The sequence below is a fragment of the Entelurus aequoreus genome, linkage group LG25 (assembly GCF_033978785.1).
Source record: "Entelurus aequoreus isolate RoL-2023_Sb linkage group LG25, RoL_Eaeq_v1.1, whole genome shotgun sequence".
NCBI lineage: Eukaryota > Metazoa > Chordata > Actinopteri > Syngnathiformes > Syngnathidae > Entelurus > Entelurus aequoreus.
In genome coordinates, this window is record NC_084755.1 from 34,209,369 (window position 1) to 34,228,618 (window position 19,250).

Below are 19,250 nucleotides of genomic sequence, written 5' to 3' on the forward strand. Positions count from 1 at the left end.
ATATATATATATATACACACACACACATTTATACATATACACTACCGTTTAAAAGTTTGGGGTCACATTGAAATATCCTTATTTTTAAAGAAAAAGCACCGTACTTTTCAATGAAGATAACTTTAAACTAGTCTTAACTTTAAAGAAATACACTCTATACATTGCTAATGTGGTAAATGACTATTCTAGCTGCAAATGTCTGCTTTTTGGTGCAATATCTACATAGGTGTATAGAGGCCCATTTCCAGCAACTATCACTCCAGTGTTCTAATGGTACAATGTGTTTGCTCATTGGCTCAGAAGGCTAATTGATGATTAGAAAACCCTTGTGCAATCATGTTCACACATCTGAAAACAGTTTAGCTCGTTACAGAAGCTAAAAACCTGACCTTCCTTTGAGCAGATTGAGTTTCTGGAGCATCACATTTTTCTGGCCATTTTTTAAAATGGCCAGAAAAAGAGAACTTTCATCTGAAACTCGACAGTCTATTCTTGTTCTTAGAAATGAAGGCTATTCCACAAAATTGTTTGGGTGACCCCAAACTTTTGAACGGTAGTGTATATACATACATATATGCTTACATACATACAGTGGGGCAAAAAAGTATTTAGTCAGCCACCCATTGATTGTCAATGGGTGGCTGACTAAATACTTTTTTGCCCCACTGTATATACATACATACATATATACATACATACGTACATACATACATACATACATGTACATTTTACTTTGTACACTAAAATATTTATAGATCAACTTCAAATCTATCCATTGACATGCAGATTTAATTTTCTAAAATGTTTTAAGGCCTTTTTGTCAACGAAAACCCTGTTTTGGGGGGACAAAAACACAAATAATGCAATATTTTCCCACAAAATATGTTCAACAGTAAATTTGATGTAATTTAATTGGAGCCTTAAATAGGTAAATAATTCAGAACAACGTTGTTTTTGATTCATTATTATTTTTTGAGTAATGACAGTTTAATAAATCAATCAAATAAATCAAAATAAAGGTCTCGGGGATGCAAAAGGCCCCGACTCATAAAAGTGTTAAAAAATAAGTCATATATAATTTAATTTTACTTTCAAATCTTAAATCTGTGGCTCAACCTCAGATCTATTCGTTCATTATACATTTTTATTATTGTTTGAGCAAGGCCAGTCAATACTAAATAATGCAACATTTTCTTGTTATATTATAACTGTTTGCTTTTTTATTCCACTTTTTATGTAATAGTATTTTAAAGTTGGGCCTTTAAAAAATTACTTGCAGACCGCAAATGGCCCTGGGCCGCACTTTGGACACCTCTGGCCAAATTGATACATATCTATATAGGATCATGCAAAAAAAGCTATTACCAATAACGAAACCAAAAAAAGACATAAAGGTGGAAAAGATTGAATTGTTTTACACAGTCTAAATACTGAGTTATGTCGACAACCGCTTATGTCGACGCGAGTCAGCCAATCCGAGGAATGTCGACCTAAACGGGTTCCACTGTAATTGCTGGGTTTTTTGCATCAAACGAGGGTTCCTCTAAGCGGACACCTACCTGTCTGCCAAGTGGGAGTGCGGAACTGTGTGAGGAGGGAAGAGGCCGAGGGCGGGGGCTGAGGACCCCGGGAATCCAAAGCTGAAATCAGGTTCATGACGGATGGTTCAGGACACGCGGGGCCTGAGTGGTGGAGGCTGGCATCAAACAGCCCTGAGAGGCCTGGCAAAGATTATTCATGTTTGACTGTACATATTTATCATGAATTACAGTAACAGTGTTAATTAAATCAGTAAGACAAATACAGCAATTAGGATTACACACAAAAAAATGAACATAGTGCATTGGCAGAGAAAGAAACCGTTCGATCTTGTAATTACGACAAAAGCACTTTTTCCACCTGTGTCGTTTTGATCTTCCTCACATGTGCGTTTATAAAATCCACAAAAAACAATCTGAGGTAGGCCAGCATACAGTACCTTAAAGTGATTACACCCCTCACCCTTCTGCAAATATTTGATTAACTTTTTTTAAATGGGACAACAATGAATACATGAGACTTTGGCCTTCTTCGCACTGCAGGTCAATTCCGATTTTTTTGCCCCTGCATCTGATTTTTTTTCAGTTTGAACAGTGCAATTCCGAATTATTCATATCCGACCCAAGGCTGGAAATAAATCGGATTTATATGCGATGCGTCCTCAATGCTCACGCGCTCAGGTCGCATTCATCCGACCAGAACGTCATCAAAACGGCAATAATTACTCGCCAAAATAGACGGTTGAAAAATAAATAGTTGACAACGGAGCAGAAAACAGGCGAAACTAAAATGTTTGAAGCAAAATATCCAGTATTTTACTTGTATAGCGCTTTTCTACCGTCAAGGTACTCAAAGACACTATTTCCACATTCACCCATTCACACACTGATGGAGGGAGCTGCCATGCAAGGCCCTTACCACGACTCATCAGGATCAAGGGTGAAGTGTCTTGCTCAAGGACACAACGGACGTGACTAGGACGGCGGAAGCTGGCATCGAACCTGGAACCCTCAAGTTATTATTATGTCGTTACTGATCCAACGTTTTCTAAAAAATGTATTTTAAAAAAACAGGACTTAAAGCCTTTTCCAGCTGTTTACTGAGGTACAGTATTCATTTTGAATAAATTACTTATACTGCAAATGAATATCTGCTCCAAATATCGGTTATCAGCCTCCTTGACTACTAATAATCGGTATTAGTATCGGCCCTAAAAAGGTTTGGACACACCTCATTGAATGTGTTTTCCTTATTTTCATGACTGTTTACATTGTAGATTGTCACGGAAGGCATCAAAACTATGAATGAACACATGTGGAGTTATGTACTTAACGACAAAAGGTGAAACAACTGAAAACATGTTTTATATTCTAGTTTCTTCAAAATAGCCACCCTTTGCTCTGATTACTGCTTTGCACACTCTCGGAATTCTCTCAATGAGCTTCAAGAGGTAGTCACCTAAAATGGTTTTCACTTCACAGGTGTGGTTGAAGCTCATCGAGAGAATGCCAAGAGTGTGCAAAGCAGTAGTCAGAGCAAAGGGTGGCTATTTTGACGAAACTAGAATAAGTACTTAACGCTGTCATGTCTTTTGATCATGTTTTGTTTGGCTATGATCTGTTTGGTTTTTTGGACTCTTTTAGTTTCTGTTTACGCTCCATTGTTTCAGTTACCATGCCGACCCATTAGTTTTCACCTGTCATGTGTTCGGACTCACGCACTTGTTGTCAATCACGTCACTATTATTTAAGCCATAGTTGCCAGGTAGTCGACCTGGCGTCATCACTCTGCGTACTCTGTTTCTGCTCTGCCCATGCCATAGTCCTTGATTTCATAGTTCATGCTGCTCTGCTCTTTTCTGACCAAGTAAGTTTTTGTTTTATTCGTGTCACAGTAAGTGTTTTTGTTTCGTACCCATAGTCTGCCTAAGCGCAAGTTTTGTTTCCTTAGTCAAGTTGTGTCTCCGCCTTGTGCGCGCCTTTTGTTTGCCTTTTTTTAAGTGACAAGATTAAACATGTATTTACCTTCACGCCATGTCCGGTCTAGTTCCTTTGCATTCCGGGAAAACAATCCACACCGTAAACTACACCAAAGTCCGAGTCATGACAAACTCCACATGTGTCCATTCATAGTTTTGATGCCTTCAGTGACAATCTACAATGTAAATAGTCGTGAAAATAAAGAAAACGCATTGAATGAGAAGGGGTGTCCAAACTTTTGGCCTGTACTGTATATCGGCCGTTCTCGACAATTAATGATTCCCTGACTAGTTAAATACTTGTCCTTCTACGCGCAATAATTAACCAAATCCTTGAAATTGCCACAAATGAGCCAGTACTGAGACTGACTTGAGCCGAAGCCATTTTTTCTTATGTCAACACTGCACTGCGGCGTCATGACGTCATATCTGCATGCGGGTCGGACTGCATTCACATTAGAAATGGCATGCCACTGTTGACCCTGCAGTGTGAATGTAGACACAATGGGAAGACACAGTGACATAGCTGCAGTATCCAGCTTTAGTTCGTCACAATAATGGCTTTCATGTTTCCTCTCAATGAACCATCGCTCTCCCGTCGTGCCAGCAGAAGTCATGCAACCCCGGACCATGACACTCCCACCATCGTTAGATACAGCAAGACACACTTGTCTCAGTACTTGTCACCTGGTGGCCATGACATACCCTGGACACTTTCTGAACCAAGAACCTTTATATTGATCTCGTCAGATCAAGGACATGGTTCCAGTAATCTGTGTCATTTGTCTGCTTGATCTTTAGCAAACCGCTTGCATGCTTTCTTGTGCAACATTTTTAGAAGAGGCATCCTTCTGGGATGACAGCCAAGCAGTTTGGTCTGAGCACCCACCCACCCACTAAGCTGTTTAACCTCCGCAGCAATGCTGGCAGCTCCCATGCGTCTATTTTCCCAAACACAACCTCTGGATGTGACGCATTCAACGTCTATGGTTGACCATGGCGAGGCCTATTTGGACTTGTACCACCTGTCCAGGTAACTGTAACTGTACGTCCTGCAGGCATAAAAACCTTTTTACAGTGCATCCGGAAAGTATTCACAGCGCTTCACTTTTTCGACATGTCGTTATGTTACAGCCTTATCCCAAAATGGAAAAATACTTTTTGTCCTCAGAAATCTACACACAAGACCCCATAATGACAATATGGAATTTTTTTTTTCAGATTTTTTAGCAAATTTAAAATAAATAAAAAAATCACAGCCTTTGCCATGAAGCTCAAAAGTCCATTTATCCAGTTGGTTGGACCGAATTTGGAAAGGTACAATTTACGGGTACTAATAAAGTACCGCGGTACCATTGAATTAAAAACGGTACTATACGGACTTTGAAAAATACCGGTATTTTTTTTTCATCCGCAAGCCGCCGTGCTGCGGTGACGCTGCTGAGCCGAGGAGCATGAAGAGTGTGTCAGCACGCACACACACACACAGAGCGCATAAGGAGAAACAGTGAGGAGAGGAAAACTGGCAAATAAAGCATACTTGCCAACCCTCCCGATTTTCCCGGGAGACTCACGAATTTCAGTGCCCCTCCCGAAAATCTCCCGGGGCATCCATTCTCCCGATTTCCACCCGGACAACAATATTGGGGGCGTGCCTTAAAGGCACTGCCTTTAGCGTCCTCTACAACCTGTCGTCACGTCCGCTTTTCCTCCATACAAACAGCGTGCCGGCCCCGTCACATAATATGTGCGGCTTTTACACACACACACACACACACACAAGTGAATGCAAGGTATACTTGATCAACAGCCATACAGGTCACACTGAGGGTGGATGTATAAACAACTTTAACACTGTTACAAATATGTGCCACACTGTGAACCCACACACATTTCGGAAGAACATCCGCACCGTAACACAGCATAAACACAACAGGACAAATACCCAGAACCCCTTGCAGCACTAACTCTTCCGGGATGCTACAATATACACCCCCGGCTACCACCAAACCCTGCCCCCCCAACTCAGCCCCCCCCCCCCCCATCTCCCGAATTCGGAGGTCTCAAGGTTGGCAAGTATGAAATAAAGGCAATTCTACTGACTAATAAAGAGCAATATGGAGGTATTTGAGCTTCAAAACTACAGATCAGAGTGAGGCTTTAAACACGGAAGTGCCACGATGCTTTAAAACGTGCCTCGCCAAAGGTGGCAAGACCACCTGCGCTTCAAACTTAGGTAAAGATTGAAGTAACAATAATCCAGACCTGCACGGTGTTTAAAGGTAATGTAGTTAACCAGCTCCCCTGCTGTGCATGTGTAGATACGTCGACGCGCACACAGCTGCTTGACTTGTGGAGTCCAAACCGCCCACGTAGCGTAAACTGATGCAAGTGTAATGACTGAATTTTGTAACAAATTGCTATAATTTGTATTTTATCTTCAATCATTTGTGTTTTACCTGCTTCATGCATTACTTTCAGCCATAGTGTTGTTTTTAATATTTACTAATTATTGTATTTGTCTTAAAGCACAGACCAAGAGTGGCAACAATAATCATGAAGCATTTAATGTCAGTTAATGTCAATAAAGTATTCAATTCAATTCAATTCAATTCAATTCAATTCAATTATTTATTTATTTCGTACTTGGATGTGTACATTTCAACAACATTTCAACAATCTCACATACCTTACTGCATTCAATACACAGCCATGTCGAAAAGGAACAGGATGAAGAAAATCTTATATTTCCTGCCCCTTCGCACAAAAGAAACATTTTCTTGGTATCTCTTTGCCGGTAGTGCATTAGAACATCCAATGCAAAAATTCAATACAAAACAATATATCACATATGCACACACAGGCACCCACACCCACACGCACCCACCCACCAGGGGCGTAGACTCTAGAGTAGTAAAAAAGGCTACAGGACATGTATGACCCAGTTGACAAGAAAAGTTATTGTTGCCTAAAAACTACAAGTTTGTACCCCTACCCAGTGCACACACTCATAGAAATTAATAGAACAAACAATCAATGAAAAGAATAAACAAGCAAGATAAGTTGAACAAAAAATAAACAAAACAAAAACTGAAAAAATAAGGCAATCACTCAAACCAAACAAACTGAAAAAGAACAAGGCAATCATCCAAACCAAACAAACTGAAAAAGAATAAGGTAATCATTCAAACCAAACAAAACTGAATAGAACAAGGCTATCATAACAAGGTATCATTAAAACCAAACAAAGCTAAGAACAATGTGATCATTCAACCAAGGATCCATAGTGCATGTCGATAAAGAGAAAAAAAAAAAAAAAAAAAAAAAAAAATGAAAGGAAAGCTAGACTATACAATACCTACAGTCATGTAGGATAATGTAAGCGTTGTTTTTTTTTGTGTGTTTATTATTATTTTTATTTTTTATTTTTATTTTTTTCCCCTTATTTTTCCCTTTGCGTCCCTTTTGTCAGTGCTCATATAACATCATAGTTCTGTTTTTAAAGACTTTTTTTAATTGAAATGTGTTTTTACATTGCTTTATTTCATTATGGAGAGAGTTCCAGAGTTTTACTCCCACCACTGATGTACACATTTGTTTTGATGTTGTTCGTGCAAGCTGATGCTTAAAGTGCCCTTTCCTTCTTCCTTCTTTTTCTATTAAAGTGAAATTTTTTTGTAGATTTGTTGGTAGCTCTTGACTACTAGCCCTGAACATAACCAATAATGTCTGCTGCTCAACTAGTTCATAAAATTTGTAAAGTCCTGAGCTAATAAATAATCCATTTGTGTGCTCTCTATAACCTGTTTTGTGTATGATTCTGATCGCTCTCTTCTGAAGGAGGTACAGTGGCTTTGTGTTACTCTTATATGTACTACCCCATATTTCCACACAATAATTGATATAAGGCAGTACAAGTGCACAATACAGTGTACGCATTGCTTTATAATCTAATACATCTTTTACCTTATTTAATATAAATATACTTTTAGCCATCTTTTTTCTAACATGTGAGATATGCGATTTCCAACTAATATTATCATCTAAAATCACTCCCAAAAATCTAATCTCAGAGACTTTTTCAATGCTTGTTCCAGCTATTGACAGTACAATATTTTCAGGCTTTTTTCTCTTACTAAAAATCATGAACTTAGTTTTTTTCAAATTCAATGATAATTTGTTAACGTCAAACCATTTTTTGAGTTTGACCATTTCCTGTTCCATACTCTTTAGTAATTCATTTAAGTCATGTCCAGAGCTGTAAAAGTTGGTATCGTCAGCAAATAATACAAAATTGAGTAATTTTGACACATCACAGATATCATTTATGTATAAAATAAATAGTTTCGGTCCCAGAACAGACCCTTGTGGAATTCCACACTTAATACTCATATTTTCAGATGTATTAGCAGCATATTGTACATATTGTTGTCTATTATTCAAGTAGCTATTTAACCAATCTAAAACTATTCCTCTCACACCGTATGAATGTAATTTGGATAAAAGGATAGAGTGATCGATTGTGTCAAACGCTTTCTTAAGGTCTATAAACACCCCTACTGTGTATTTCTTACTATCGGTGGCTGTTGTTATGTCCTCAATTATGTTCATCACAGCAGAGGCAGTAGATCTGTTTGAACGAAATCCATACTGGCTCTCGCTCAACAACTTGTTTTTTTCAATAAAATGGTCTAATTTTTGTACAAATATTTTTTCAAGCACCTTAGAGAATTGGGACAGAAGTGATACCGGTCTGTAATTAGTAAACATGTGCTTATCCCCATCTTTAAAGAGTGGAATAACCTTTGCTACCTTCATTCTATCTGGGAAGGTCCCTGTATTGAAAGAGAGATTGAAGATATAGCAGAGAGGCTCAATGATGCAGTCAATTGTCTTTTTTACAATTATCATATCTAACCCATCATCGTCTGTTGATGTTTTGTTCTTTAATTTATTTACAATTGTTATAATTTCATTTTCACTGACTTCTCCCAAAAACATTGACTTAAGTACTCTGCCTCCACCTCCCAACCCATTCTGAAATGACCCATCATCATGTTTTTCTATATTTTCTGCTAGTTTTGGACCTACGTTTACAAAAAATGAGTTAAACTCATTTGCCACTTCGTCCATATTTTTTATTATCTTTTCTTCTTTTACAAAGTGGTTTGGCGGGCTGATAGGTCCCGGTGTGCTTCCCATCACCTTTTTCAATATGTTCCATGTTCCTTTGATATTGGCTTTATTTTTTTCTAACAAGTTACTATAATAGTCTTTTTTGGCTTGTCTCATTATTGTTGTCAACCTGTTTTTATAAACCTTATATTTAATTTCTGCTGCATTTGTCCTACATTTTAAAAATACCTTGTAAAGTCTATTTTTCTTTTTACATGCATTCTGTAGTCCCCTTGTGATCCAAGGAGTTTCACTGTAATTGTCCTTTTGTTTATATAGCATATTTGGGCAATGTTTTTCATACAGTGATAAATATATATTTAAAAAAGCTTCATATGCATCATTTACCTCTCCTACATATACCTCCATCCAATCCCTTACAAGAAGGTCGCTTCTAAACATGTCAATTGTCGCTTCGGTTCTTAATCTTTTCCTTACATATTTGTGGGCTGTTTCTTCTCTCTTCCTGTTGACTTGACAGTCCCCCTCATTGATTTGGCACTCATAAGTAAAAAATACAGGTAGATGGTCGCTGATATCATTAACTACCAATCCACTCTTGATTTTGTTTTTTTCTACAACATTTATAAAGATATGATCAATCAGTGTGGCGCACGTTGTTGTTATTCGACTTGGTTTGGTGATCAACGGATATAATCCTTTACTATACAGTATCTCTAGATATTCGCTTGTTGATGTATTTCTAGGAGCGCTCAGCAAATCAATATTTAGATCCCCACACATGACATATGTTTTCTTTTCATTTAGATGGCACAGTATTTCTTCAAGTTTATCATTAAATTCATCTACTCTGGACCTCGGTGCCCTATATACACACGTAACGATGACATTTCTCTTCCTTTCCATCTCAATCTCCACAGTTATACATTCAAGCAAATCATCAATAACCATCGTCATACGTTCTACTGCTTTGCATTTCAAGTCACGGTGGACAAGCAGGGCCACGCCCCCTCCCCTTTTATTTATTCTATTACTGTGATGCAGCTCATAATTATCGATGGAGAAGTCGATACCTCTCTCCTCATCTATCCATGTTTCTGTCAGAGCTATTATTTTGAATTTACTTTTCAAGTTACTCAGATACTCTTTGATTTTATTAAAATTTGCATATGCGCTTCTACAGTTGAAGTGTATTAGAGAAAAGTTATTGTCTAGACTAACACTATCATTAAGCTGTTCCTCTGTATAGTAATCACACAAGGAATTAATTGAGTTGAACAGGTGTTTATCTGGGTCAACTTGACATTCAAAGTCATGCAATTTGTAATCTATATATTCAGATCCTGACGGATGATTTTCAGTTGTCTCAGCCATTATGGGTTGATGTTATATTGCCAGTGCACAGTAATAGAATAATTGATATGCTCATAATATAATAAATATACTCATGACATAATAAATATGCTGATGTTATATTCCCAATGCTAAACTCATGACATAATAAATATGCTGATGTTATATTCCCAAAGCTAAACATGATCATAGTTGTCATATAGAAATAGCATGACGTCATAGTATAGTATATAAATATAATGATTGATATAGTATAGGCATAGTATTTGTGGTTGTAGGATGGCATCATGGTGGTTAACATGGATGTACTGTAGTTGTGCCACTCATACCTTCCCAGGCTGCGGTCCCCCCTTAGCCTGATTACTTGGATCCAGTGTCCATGTCCATGCCCATAAGTCCCCAATCCCGCACCGTCCACGGTATACCCTATCGGATTCTTCCACACCCTCACGACCACCGAATGACATCTCCTGTGTAGATTGACGTTAGTGTTCATATTTCCATACGAGGAGCATAACTCCACGGTGCACATTACACACGCATACTCACACAGCACAGCCACATTCATACCGGTATATACACACTCACTCCAGACACACAAACGCAAAAATAGCAGCATAAATGAGTAAAAATAACAAGTCCAAAACAGTTCCAGCGTCCAGTACAAAATATGTTCCAGTCCAGAAAAGAGCATCGGACCTGCATGACTCAGTATGTTAAACGGCCGACAGATCACGCACCAGTGAGGTGTGGAGAGAAATGTGTCCCAAAAACAGTTCACAAAAATCTGTGACTCAGCTTGGCAAAAAACGCATAGGCCTACTAAAAAAACGTTCAAAAAAGTTATTGACACAGAGGAACCAGTGTGAAAGCATTCGTGCAGCTCGTGTCCATGGGGCTTTGTAAAAAATAAAGTTAGCCTACCGTCTTGTTCAGAGAGGATCCATGCTAGAAACACCAAAATATTGGGAGATGGTAAAAAGGGAGAGATTGAAAGTAGCAGTGCTAATCCCCTCTTCTGCTCACAGTCACACCACTGAGCCCAGGCAAACCAGACAGACGGAGACATAGTCATTTATAAGGGTCGAGGTCTTTTAACTCGCGTATCATGATCACCTTCTCTGCTTCACCATTCAACTTAATGAGCACCTTACAATCTCTGGTCCACGTAGCTTTGATCTTGTCGTCCTTTCGCAGTATGCGTGCCTCTTTGGCTATTTCGGCGTTCTTTGATGTGAGATGTTCATTGATGTACACGTTGGTTCCTTTGAGCAACTTTCCCTGCCTTAGCAGGTTCGTTTTATGTTTGCGATTCACGAACCTCATGATGATGGCGGGTTTGAGCGTTCGGTCCTTTCTCGGAAGAAGGTGACAAGCTGAGATGTTGTTCTTGTCGAAATTAATGTTCATGCTGTTCAGGAAGTTAGCAACCTGGGATTCCAGCGATAGCTGTTCTTCCTCGCTGGGTTCCCCATTGTTCCCCGCCGCGGCAGCTGCAGCATAAGACCTCGGTTTCACATCAATTCCGCTGATTATCACATCTTCCTTCCTTGTAAAAAGCTCCAGGTCCTGGACTCTTTTCTCCTGTTCATGGACTATCTTTTCGAGCTTCTCCAGACTGTCCACCTTTGTTTGTAGTGTTTTTATCGTTAGGGAGCTCTCTTCAATCTTTTTCCTGAGCCCCTGCACCTCGGTTAAGAGGTCCACGAGTTGGTTTTGTTTGGTCGATATTTCGCGGACTTCTCTCGCCAAACTCTCCAGCGTTTTGTTTATTTCTCTAATGTTCTTCTCCATCCTGTTTCTTCAGTTTAAAGAGTGGTTAAAAGGGTAGTTTTACTAACAAATAGAGCAGCCGAGAGGCTGCTAATCTCAGGGCGCCGCCATCTTGAACCTGTGACGTCACCCGTATTCAATTCTATTTTAAACTAATCCTAGATTATGGCAGACTATATGTAATATACACAATTGTCAATTGTTCTTTGAGTCCAATAAAAAACATATGTTTAATTTATTGTAAGATTATTAGTTAAAATTAAGCCAAAAATTAAAAAAATGTTGTGGTCCTCTTTGATTTGAAAAGTACTAAAATATTGGTATTAGGACAACCCTATTCTATATATAAGGTCCTACAAACCAACAATGAAGTCAGGGGAATTGATTCTAGACCTCTGAGACAGGATTGTCTTGGAGCACAAATCTGTGGAAGTGTACAGAAAAATGTCTGCTGTCTTTAAGGTCCTAATGAGCACAGTGCACCATGCACCTTATTGCTCTTTTATCCTACCATGAGCTAATGCAACAAAATGTCGTTCTCATCTGTACTGTAAAGTTCAAATTTGAATGACAATAAAAGGAAGTCTAAGTCTATCATCCATATATGGAAGAAGTTTGAAGCCACAAGGACTCTTTCTAGAGCTGGACGGCTGTCTAAACTGAGCGATCGGGAAGGGAAGAACCCAACATTCCTCTGTGGAGAGAGGAGAACCTTCCAGAAGGACAACCATTTCTGCAGCAATCCACCAATCAGGCCTGTATGGTATATGGAACAGACGGATGCCATTATTTCGTAAAAGCTTGCCAGAATGCATGCACCTGAAAGACTCTCAGACCATGAAAAACAAACTGCTCTGGCCTGATGAGACAAAGATTGAAGTCTTTGGCGTGAATGTCAGGCATCATGTTTGGAGGAAACCAGGCACCGCTCATCACCAGGCCAATACCATCCCTACAGTGAAGCATGGTGGACACTGTGAAGTGTTGAAAGATGAATGCAGCAATGTACAGAGACATCCTGGATGAAAACCTGCTCTAAAGGGCTGTTGAACTCAGACTGGACCAACGGTTCAGCTTTCAGCAGGATAAGTACCCTAAACACAAAGCCAAGATATCAAAAGAATGGCTTCAGGACAACTCTGTAAATGTCCTTGACTGGCCCAGCCAGAGCCCAGACTTGAACCCAATTGAACATCTCTGGAGAGATCTGAAAATGGCTTCCCATTCAACCTGATGGAGCTTGAGAGGTGCTGCAGAGAGGAATGGTCACAACTGCCCAAAGATAGGCGAGCCAAGCTTGTGGCATCGTGTTCAAAAAGACTTGAGGCTGTCATTGCTGCCAAAAGGTGCATCAACAAAGCATTGAGCTAAGGCTGTGAATACTTTGTAATTTCTTAGTTATTAATTTTGTACACATTTGCAAAAATGTCACAAAAAAACAACAACCTTTTTTACATTAACATAATGATAATAATTTTGAGGACAAAAATGAATGTATTCTATTTTGGAATAAGATAGTAGAACAAAATGTGGAAAAAGTAAATTTTTCAGATGCACTGTACCGTATATTCTATTTTTTAACATATTTAGAGACCTATTTGCAATGAGGTGCCATGTTGAACTTCCAGGGACCAGTATGAGAGAGTGTGAAAGTCATAACTTCATATTTAATGCTCTGCTGGGACTTGCTTGTTACACTAACGAGTCATATGACACTAATTTGGCCCAATTTGGACATTTTCACTTAGGGCTGTACTCTATTTGTCGCTGGACATTAAGGGGCATGTGTTGAGTCATTTTAAAAGGACGTGTAAATGTACTCCGTAATACAATCTGCACACTGACTACTTTACATTGTAATCAATTGTTAGAGATGTTATGTTCAGTCCGGTCTTTGGAACGGCTCCTTCAGGTGAACGAGGAGAACCGATTTGCCGATGCGAGCCGCACATTTGCGAGCTGTTTTAAATACAAATTGCCAACGCTACTTTCATATGCATGGCCTTTGACGGGACTGGAGTCACACTGACTGACAAAAACCTACAAAATAGGCCAGAGTCAAAAGAGAGGTACACTGTAGAAAAAACAACAATCTGCACAATTTACGATAAAATACCGACAGCTGTGGTTGCCAGGAATTCACCGTAAAACTAATTAGGGGCAATTTTAGTGTTGCCAATCAGCCTATCCCCAGGTGCATGTCTTTGGAGGTGGGAGGAAGCCGGAGAACATGCAAGCTCCACACACAAAGACCACGAGCCCAGGAATCAAACTCAGGGCCTTCTCACTGTGGGGCACGAATGCTAACCACTGCGTCAACCAGCTACCAATCATAGTATCTACAAAAGGCCTGTGTTTCCGAGAGGTTAACGTGAAAGTATTTGTACAACCTTTCACTGGACAACTCACAACACGGCCTTCCGCAACATGTTTCTTCAAGTGAGCTATTAAAAATGAGCCTTCAATGCTCCGTAGTTGTTAGATAGCTACTTGAAACCAGTTCAACATTCCGATGCAGTTTGCAATGACGCACAAAGACATAACCCCTTTATTGTCTGAAACCACTTGCCACAAAAATACAAGAAAACATGTTGTTAGCCAAAACTCAGCTAATGCTAATTTCGAAACAATTAAGGGGTGCTGTAAATTTAAATGTTCTTTCTTTCTTTCTTTCTTTCTTTAGTTTATTTCAAACATGAACACACTTACAGTATAATACACTACCGTTCAAAAGTTTGGGGTCACATTGAAATGTCCTTATTTTTGAAGGAAAAGCACTGTACTTTTCAATGAAGATAACTTTAAACTAGTCTTAACTTTAAAGAAATACACTCTATACATTGCTGATGTGGTAAATGACTATTCTAGCTGCAAATGTATGGTTTTTGGTGCAATATCTACATAGGTGTATAGAGGCCCATTTCCAGCCACTATCACTCCAGTGTTCTAATGGTACAATGTGTTTGCTAATTGGCTCAGAAGGCTAATTGATGATTAGAAAACCCTTGTGCAATCATGTTCACACATCTGAAAACAGTTTAGCTCGTTACAGAAGCTACAAAACTGACCTTCCTTTGAGCAGATTGAGTTTCTGGAGCATCACATTTGTGGGGTCAATTAAACGCTCAAAATGGCCAGAAAAATGGAACTTTCATTTGAAACTCGACAGTCTATTTTTGTTCTTAGAAATGAAGGCTATTCCACAAAATTGTTTGGGTGACCCCAAACTTTTGAACGGTAGTGTACATCACACAGTTTCATATCATTTCACTTTTCATCATGTCCGAAAAGGAGTAGGAAGAAGCAAAGCTTATTTAATCCTACCTCTTTCCCACTTCAGAGCGTTTACAAATATATACATTCATTTACTGACCTTTTTATAATAAAATAACATCTGTGAATTAATATACACAACAGTTTTGTAAAATGTAATTAATTAATTCAGTCATTATTAACATACTGAGATAAAGAATATCTTATTTTCAATAAAGTTGAATGTATTTGTCATAATTCTTCTTTTTTGTACTTTGTAAGCACCATTAATTTGAACAACCTCTTAAACTGGATCATAGCAGTACAATGTTTAACTTCATTACTTAATCCATTCCATAATTTATTTCCACATACTGATATGCTAAAGGTTCTAAGTGTTGTACATGCATACAAATGTTTTAAATTACATTTTCCTCTAAGGTTATATTTCTCCTCTTTAGTTGAGAAGAATTGTTGTACTTTCTTTGGTAGCAGGTTATAATTTGCTTTGTACATCATTTTAGATGTTTGCAATTTTACCAAATCACTGAACTTTAATATTTTTGACTCAATAAATAAAGGGTTTGTATGTTCTCTATATCCAACATTATGTATCAGTCTAATTGATTTTTTTGTATATTCAATCTGCAAATGTTTTCATTTAGACAGAATAATACAGTAAATGTTTTAAGTATTTGCAAATGCATTGTACAATTTTTCATTATTCTTATAGTAAAGTAATGTGTTTTCTACGTATTATAAGTTAACCATGACTATGTAAGTTATCGACTGTTTTTTGGTTTGCAGGAATCCACTGCATTTATTACTGTAAAAAGCTATTTTTGATTTTACAACGTTTTACTGTTGCTATTTAACAATCGCTCGCCGCAGTTTTTAACTGTCATTTTGTTACAGTGTATATCAACATTTTGATGCACTTTTCTGGTTCAGTGTTTTGTTACGGATTTGTTAAGTAGCCTAGTGTATGTGTACGCATTTATATGTTGTGCTAATTGTGTTTTTTTTTATACACAGCTTATTATACAGGTGAAACTAAAGAAAATTAGAAAAATTGCGGAAAGGTCTATTTATGTCAGTAATTATAAACGAATATGTGATATAAGCTCATTACATGCAAAGTAAGGTATGTCAAACATTTAATTTTTATAATTTTGATGATCGTGTCTCGCAGTTTTTGAAAACCCTACATTTTCAGAGATTTTCAATTTGAGGTTTTCATAAGATGCAAGCGATAATCATTAAAAATTATATCAAAGGAAGGCTTGGAATATGTTGAGTTTCATGTTATGAGCTTATGTCATAAATTAGTTTAACCTTGTCAATCTAAATGCTGGAATAAACAAACTTTGCACGATATTTAAATTTTTGAAGTTTCACCTGTAGATGTATCATTGATTGATTGATTGAGACTTTTATTAGTAGGTTGCACAGTGAAGTACATATTCCGTACAATTGACCACTAAATGGTAACACCCGAATAAGTTTTTCAACTTGTTTAAGTCGGGGTCCACTTAAATTGATTCATGATACAGTATATACTATCAGATATATACTATCATCATAATACAGTCATCACACAAGATAATCACATAGAATTATTTGCATTATTTACAATCAGGGGTGTGGAGGGGGGGCGGGGGGGGGGGTAGGATATGGACAGCAAGTACTGGACATAGAGAGAGAGAGACAGAGAGAGAGAGAGAGGGAGAGAGATCAGAAGGCATAAGAAAAAGTATCTGCATTTGATTGTTTACATTTGATTATTAGCAATCCGGGGAGGTTGTTAATAATCAAATGTAAACAATCAAATGCATGTAGGCCAGGGAGGTCAAACCGGTTTTCATTGAGGGCCACATGGCAGTTATGGCAGCCATCAGAGGGCCGCTTGTAACAGCGAATAATGAATAAATTTGCCTCTGGATTTCATTATTAATTATATAAATTGTTTTAAGTAGACTGTCGATTTTACAGTGAAAACTTTACATTTACAATATTTTACTGTAAAATTTTGTTTTTTACAACATTTTACGGTAAATGGGAAAACAGTAACACTGTTTTTTGGGGGGGGGTTTTACGGAAAAAGCTGGCAGCTTAGTTGCCAGAATTTATGTGTTGAATTTACATTGCTTTTTACAACATTATATTATAATTGGAAAAACAGTAAAAGTTCTTTTTTTATTCTGGCTACTTAGCTGCCAGTTTTTCTACCGTAAAAACAAATGTACAGTCTTTCCATTTACAGTAATACACCGTTAAAAACAACAACCGTAGATTTTACAGTCAAAAACTGGCAGCTCAGTCAACAGCATTTTAACGCAAAAAACAGTAGTAGATTTTTTTCAATTTACAGTAATATGCTGTAAAGAACGTAACATGTATTGTCATTTTTCTTAATTTGATGGGTAGCTTGCTGTAAAGTTAACTATTTTTATTTAGACAAAAACAAGTTTGGAAAGTATGATAATATACTGTAATATTTGTTGCAATGTTGGATACTATTAAAGTTTAAAAGGTATGCAATTTCAAGCATTTTTTCTGTCAAAATGAAAATAATCTTAAGTACTTTATTGACACATATCATTTCCAGGTGTTTGCAGGACAGATAAAATGATGGCCTTGAGTTTGACACCTGTGATGTAGGCAATTCTTTTTCGGTATTGTGTGGAAAAATTACAGTAAACTTGATTTGCATGGAGGTTACCTGTAGCTCATCTAATTTTATTGGGCCAAAATGTTTCTTAGGTTAGAGGTCAAAGCATTGGTGATAAGGTAAAACGTCATGGAATATTTACAATGAATACACACCACAGGTGAAATTATAATTAATATTGTAGAATAGTTCTCACAAATATCGAGTATAAATTGGTGAAAATTTGAAATATTCAGATCAAATCTTGTCTTTAACTTCTACCAGTTATTATTTTCTTAAACATAATGAAATGTAATGTAATAAAAATGTAAAGAAAAAAGAGCCATTCTATTAAACGGCTCTTGGAAAAGAACGGCTCCCTTCAGAGAGCCATAAATAATCATTTCTTCAGTGTTGCTGAAAAAACAGTAAATGAGCCAATATTTGCAGAAATATGAGAGGTATGCTTACTTTGGTGAGGTATAAGCTTTCAACAATAACTGCAGTAAATAAATCCAATTCATTAATCATAACTAAATACACATTATCCAATCCAATCCATTTTATTTATATAGCACAATTCAAAGAACAAGCGGGCGGGAGCACATTACACCAGTTTTAAAAAGTCAGCTCCCCATCCGCTTCAGGGTCTATTTTAAAGATCTATTATTAGTTTTAAAATGTCTTAATGACTTGCTTTTACCGTATCAGCCCAACAACATTATGCTTCGTTCTAAGGGACTCACACTGAAGACCCCTATAGTTTAGGAAAATATGACATAAACATTTATTTTTATGTTTACATGTTCGACTACGTGCTTTTTTGACTTTCTGCAAACATTTCGTTTTCCTCACCGAGTGTGGGTCCGCCCCAAGACCCACTGTGCCTGGAGCTTCCTGGGTGGTGGTTGGTTGCATAGCCCTGGAGAGGGTGATGGGTTCCGTAGGCTTGCCTGTGGAGCAGCTCCGAATCGGGGTGGGATAACCTGCCGCTCCCGTACATGAGGCTAAGGACACACAATTGTCGTCAAGTTACACTCTGTCATTGTGGTTAACATTTCTATGGCGGGGTTTTCCAAAACATGGGGTCCTACTTGGGTTGTTGACATGACTGCCAAACTGGATGCTCAGGACTGGGGGAACAATAGTGATCGTGTAGTTCACATGTCATTATTTATTTGTGACCGGCCACAAAAAGATTAGGCACTACCGGTTTGCCTTTGCCCATAAACACATAATAACGGGACTGTTTGTTCGTGTAGCTTGTCGCTACAATTCCGCTTCCCAAAGCACCTCATACGCACATGGTCTGCCAGAGAATAAGAAGACGTAGCATGGGGATCAGTGCTGACAACTTAACGACTTTGTTTAGTATTTCGACCAATTCAGATGTATTAAACACTTTAAGAGACCCCAAAAATGAAAGTGCGTACATGGCTCTTTTCAACGAGCAGCTGGTCCTGCCGTGTCCCACATTGCCCTCTAAAAGTATTCACAAGCTAGTGACATAAAACACACACAAAAAGAAGCGACAGAAGAATCATGGCTTATTATGCAAATTAGACGCCG

General features: G+C 38.0%; 2 protein-coding genes across 2 annotated transcripts in view; both read right to left on the bottom strand.

Moving 5' to 3' along the window:
- Nucleotides 1-18,688, bottom strand: part of LOC133642183 (proline-rich protein 12-like) — a 63,125-nt gene extending 44,437 nt beyond the window's left edge. The window contains exons 1-2 of the mRNA XM_062036253.1: nucleotides 18,537-18,688; nucleotides 1,560-1,721 (exon numbers count right to left, since the gene is read on the bottom strand). Coding sequence (XP_061892237.1) covers nucleotides 1,560-1,721; nucleotides 18,537-18,684 — 310 coding nt within the window. The 5' untranslated portion in view covers nucleotides 18,685-18,688. The remainder of the gene's footprint in view (nucleotides 1-1,559; nucleotides 1,722-18,536) is intronic.
- tspan4b (tetraspanin 4b) overlaps nucleotides 1-19,250 on the bottom strand; it is a 114,560-nt gene that overhangs the window by 85,807 nt on the left and 9,503 nt on the right. The gene's annotated exons all lie outside the window — the stretch shown is intronic.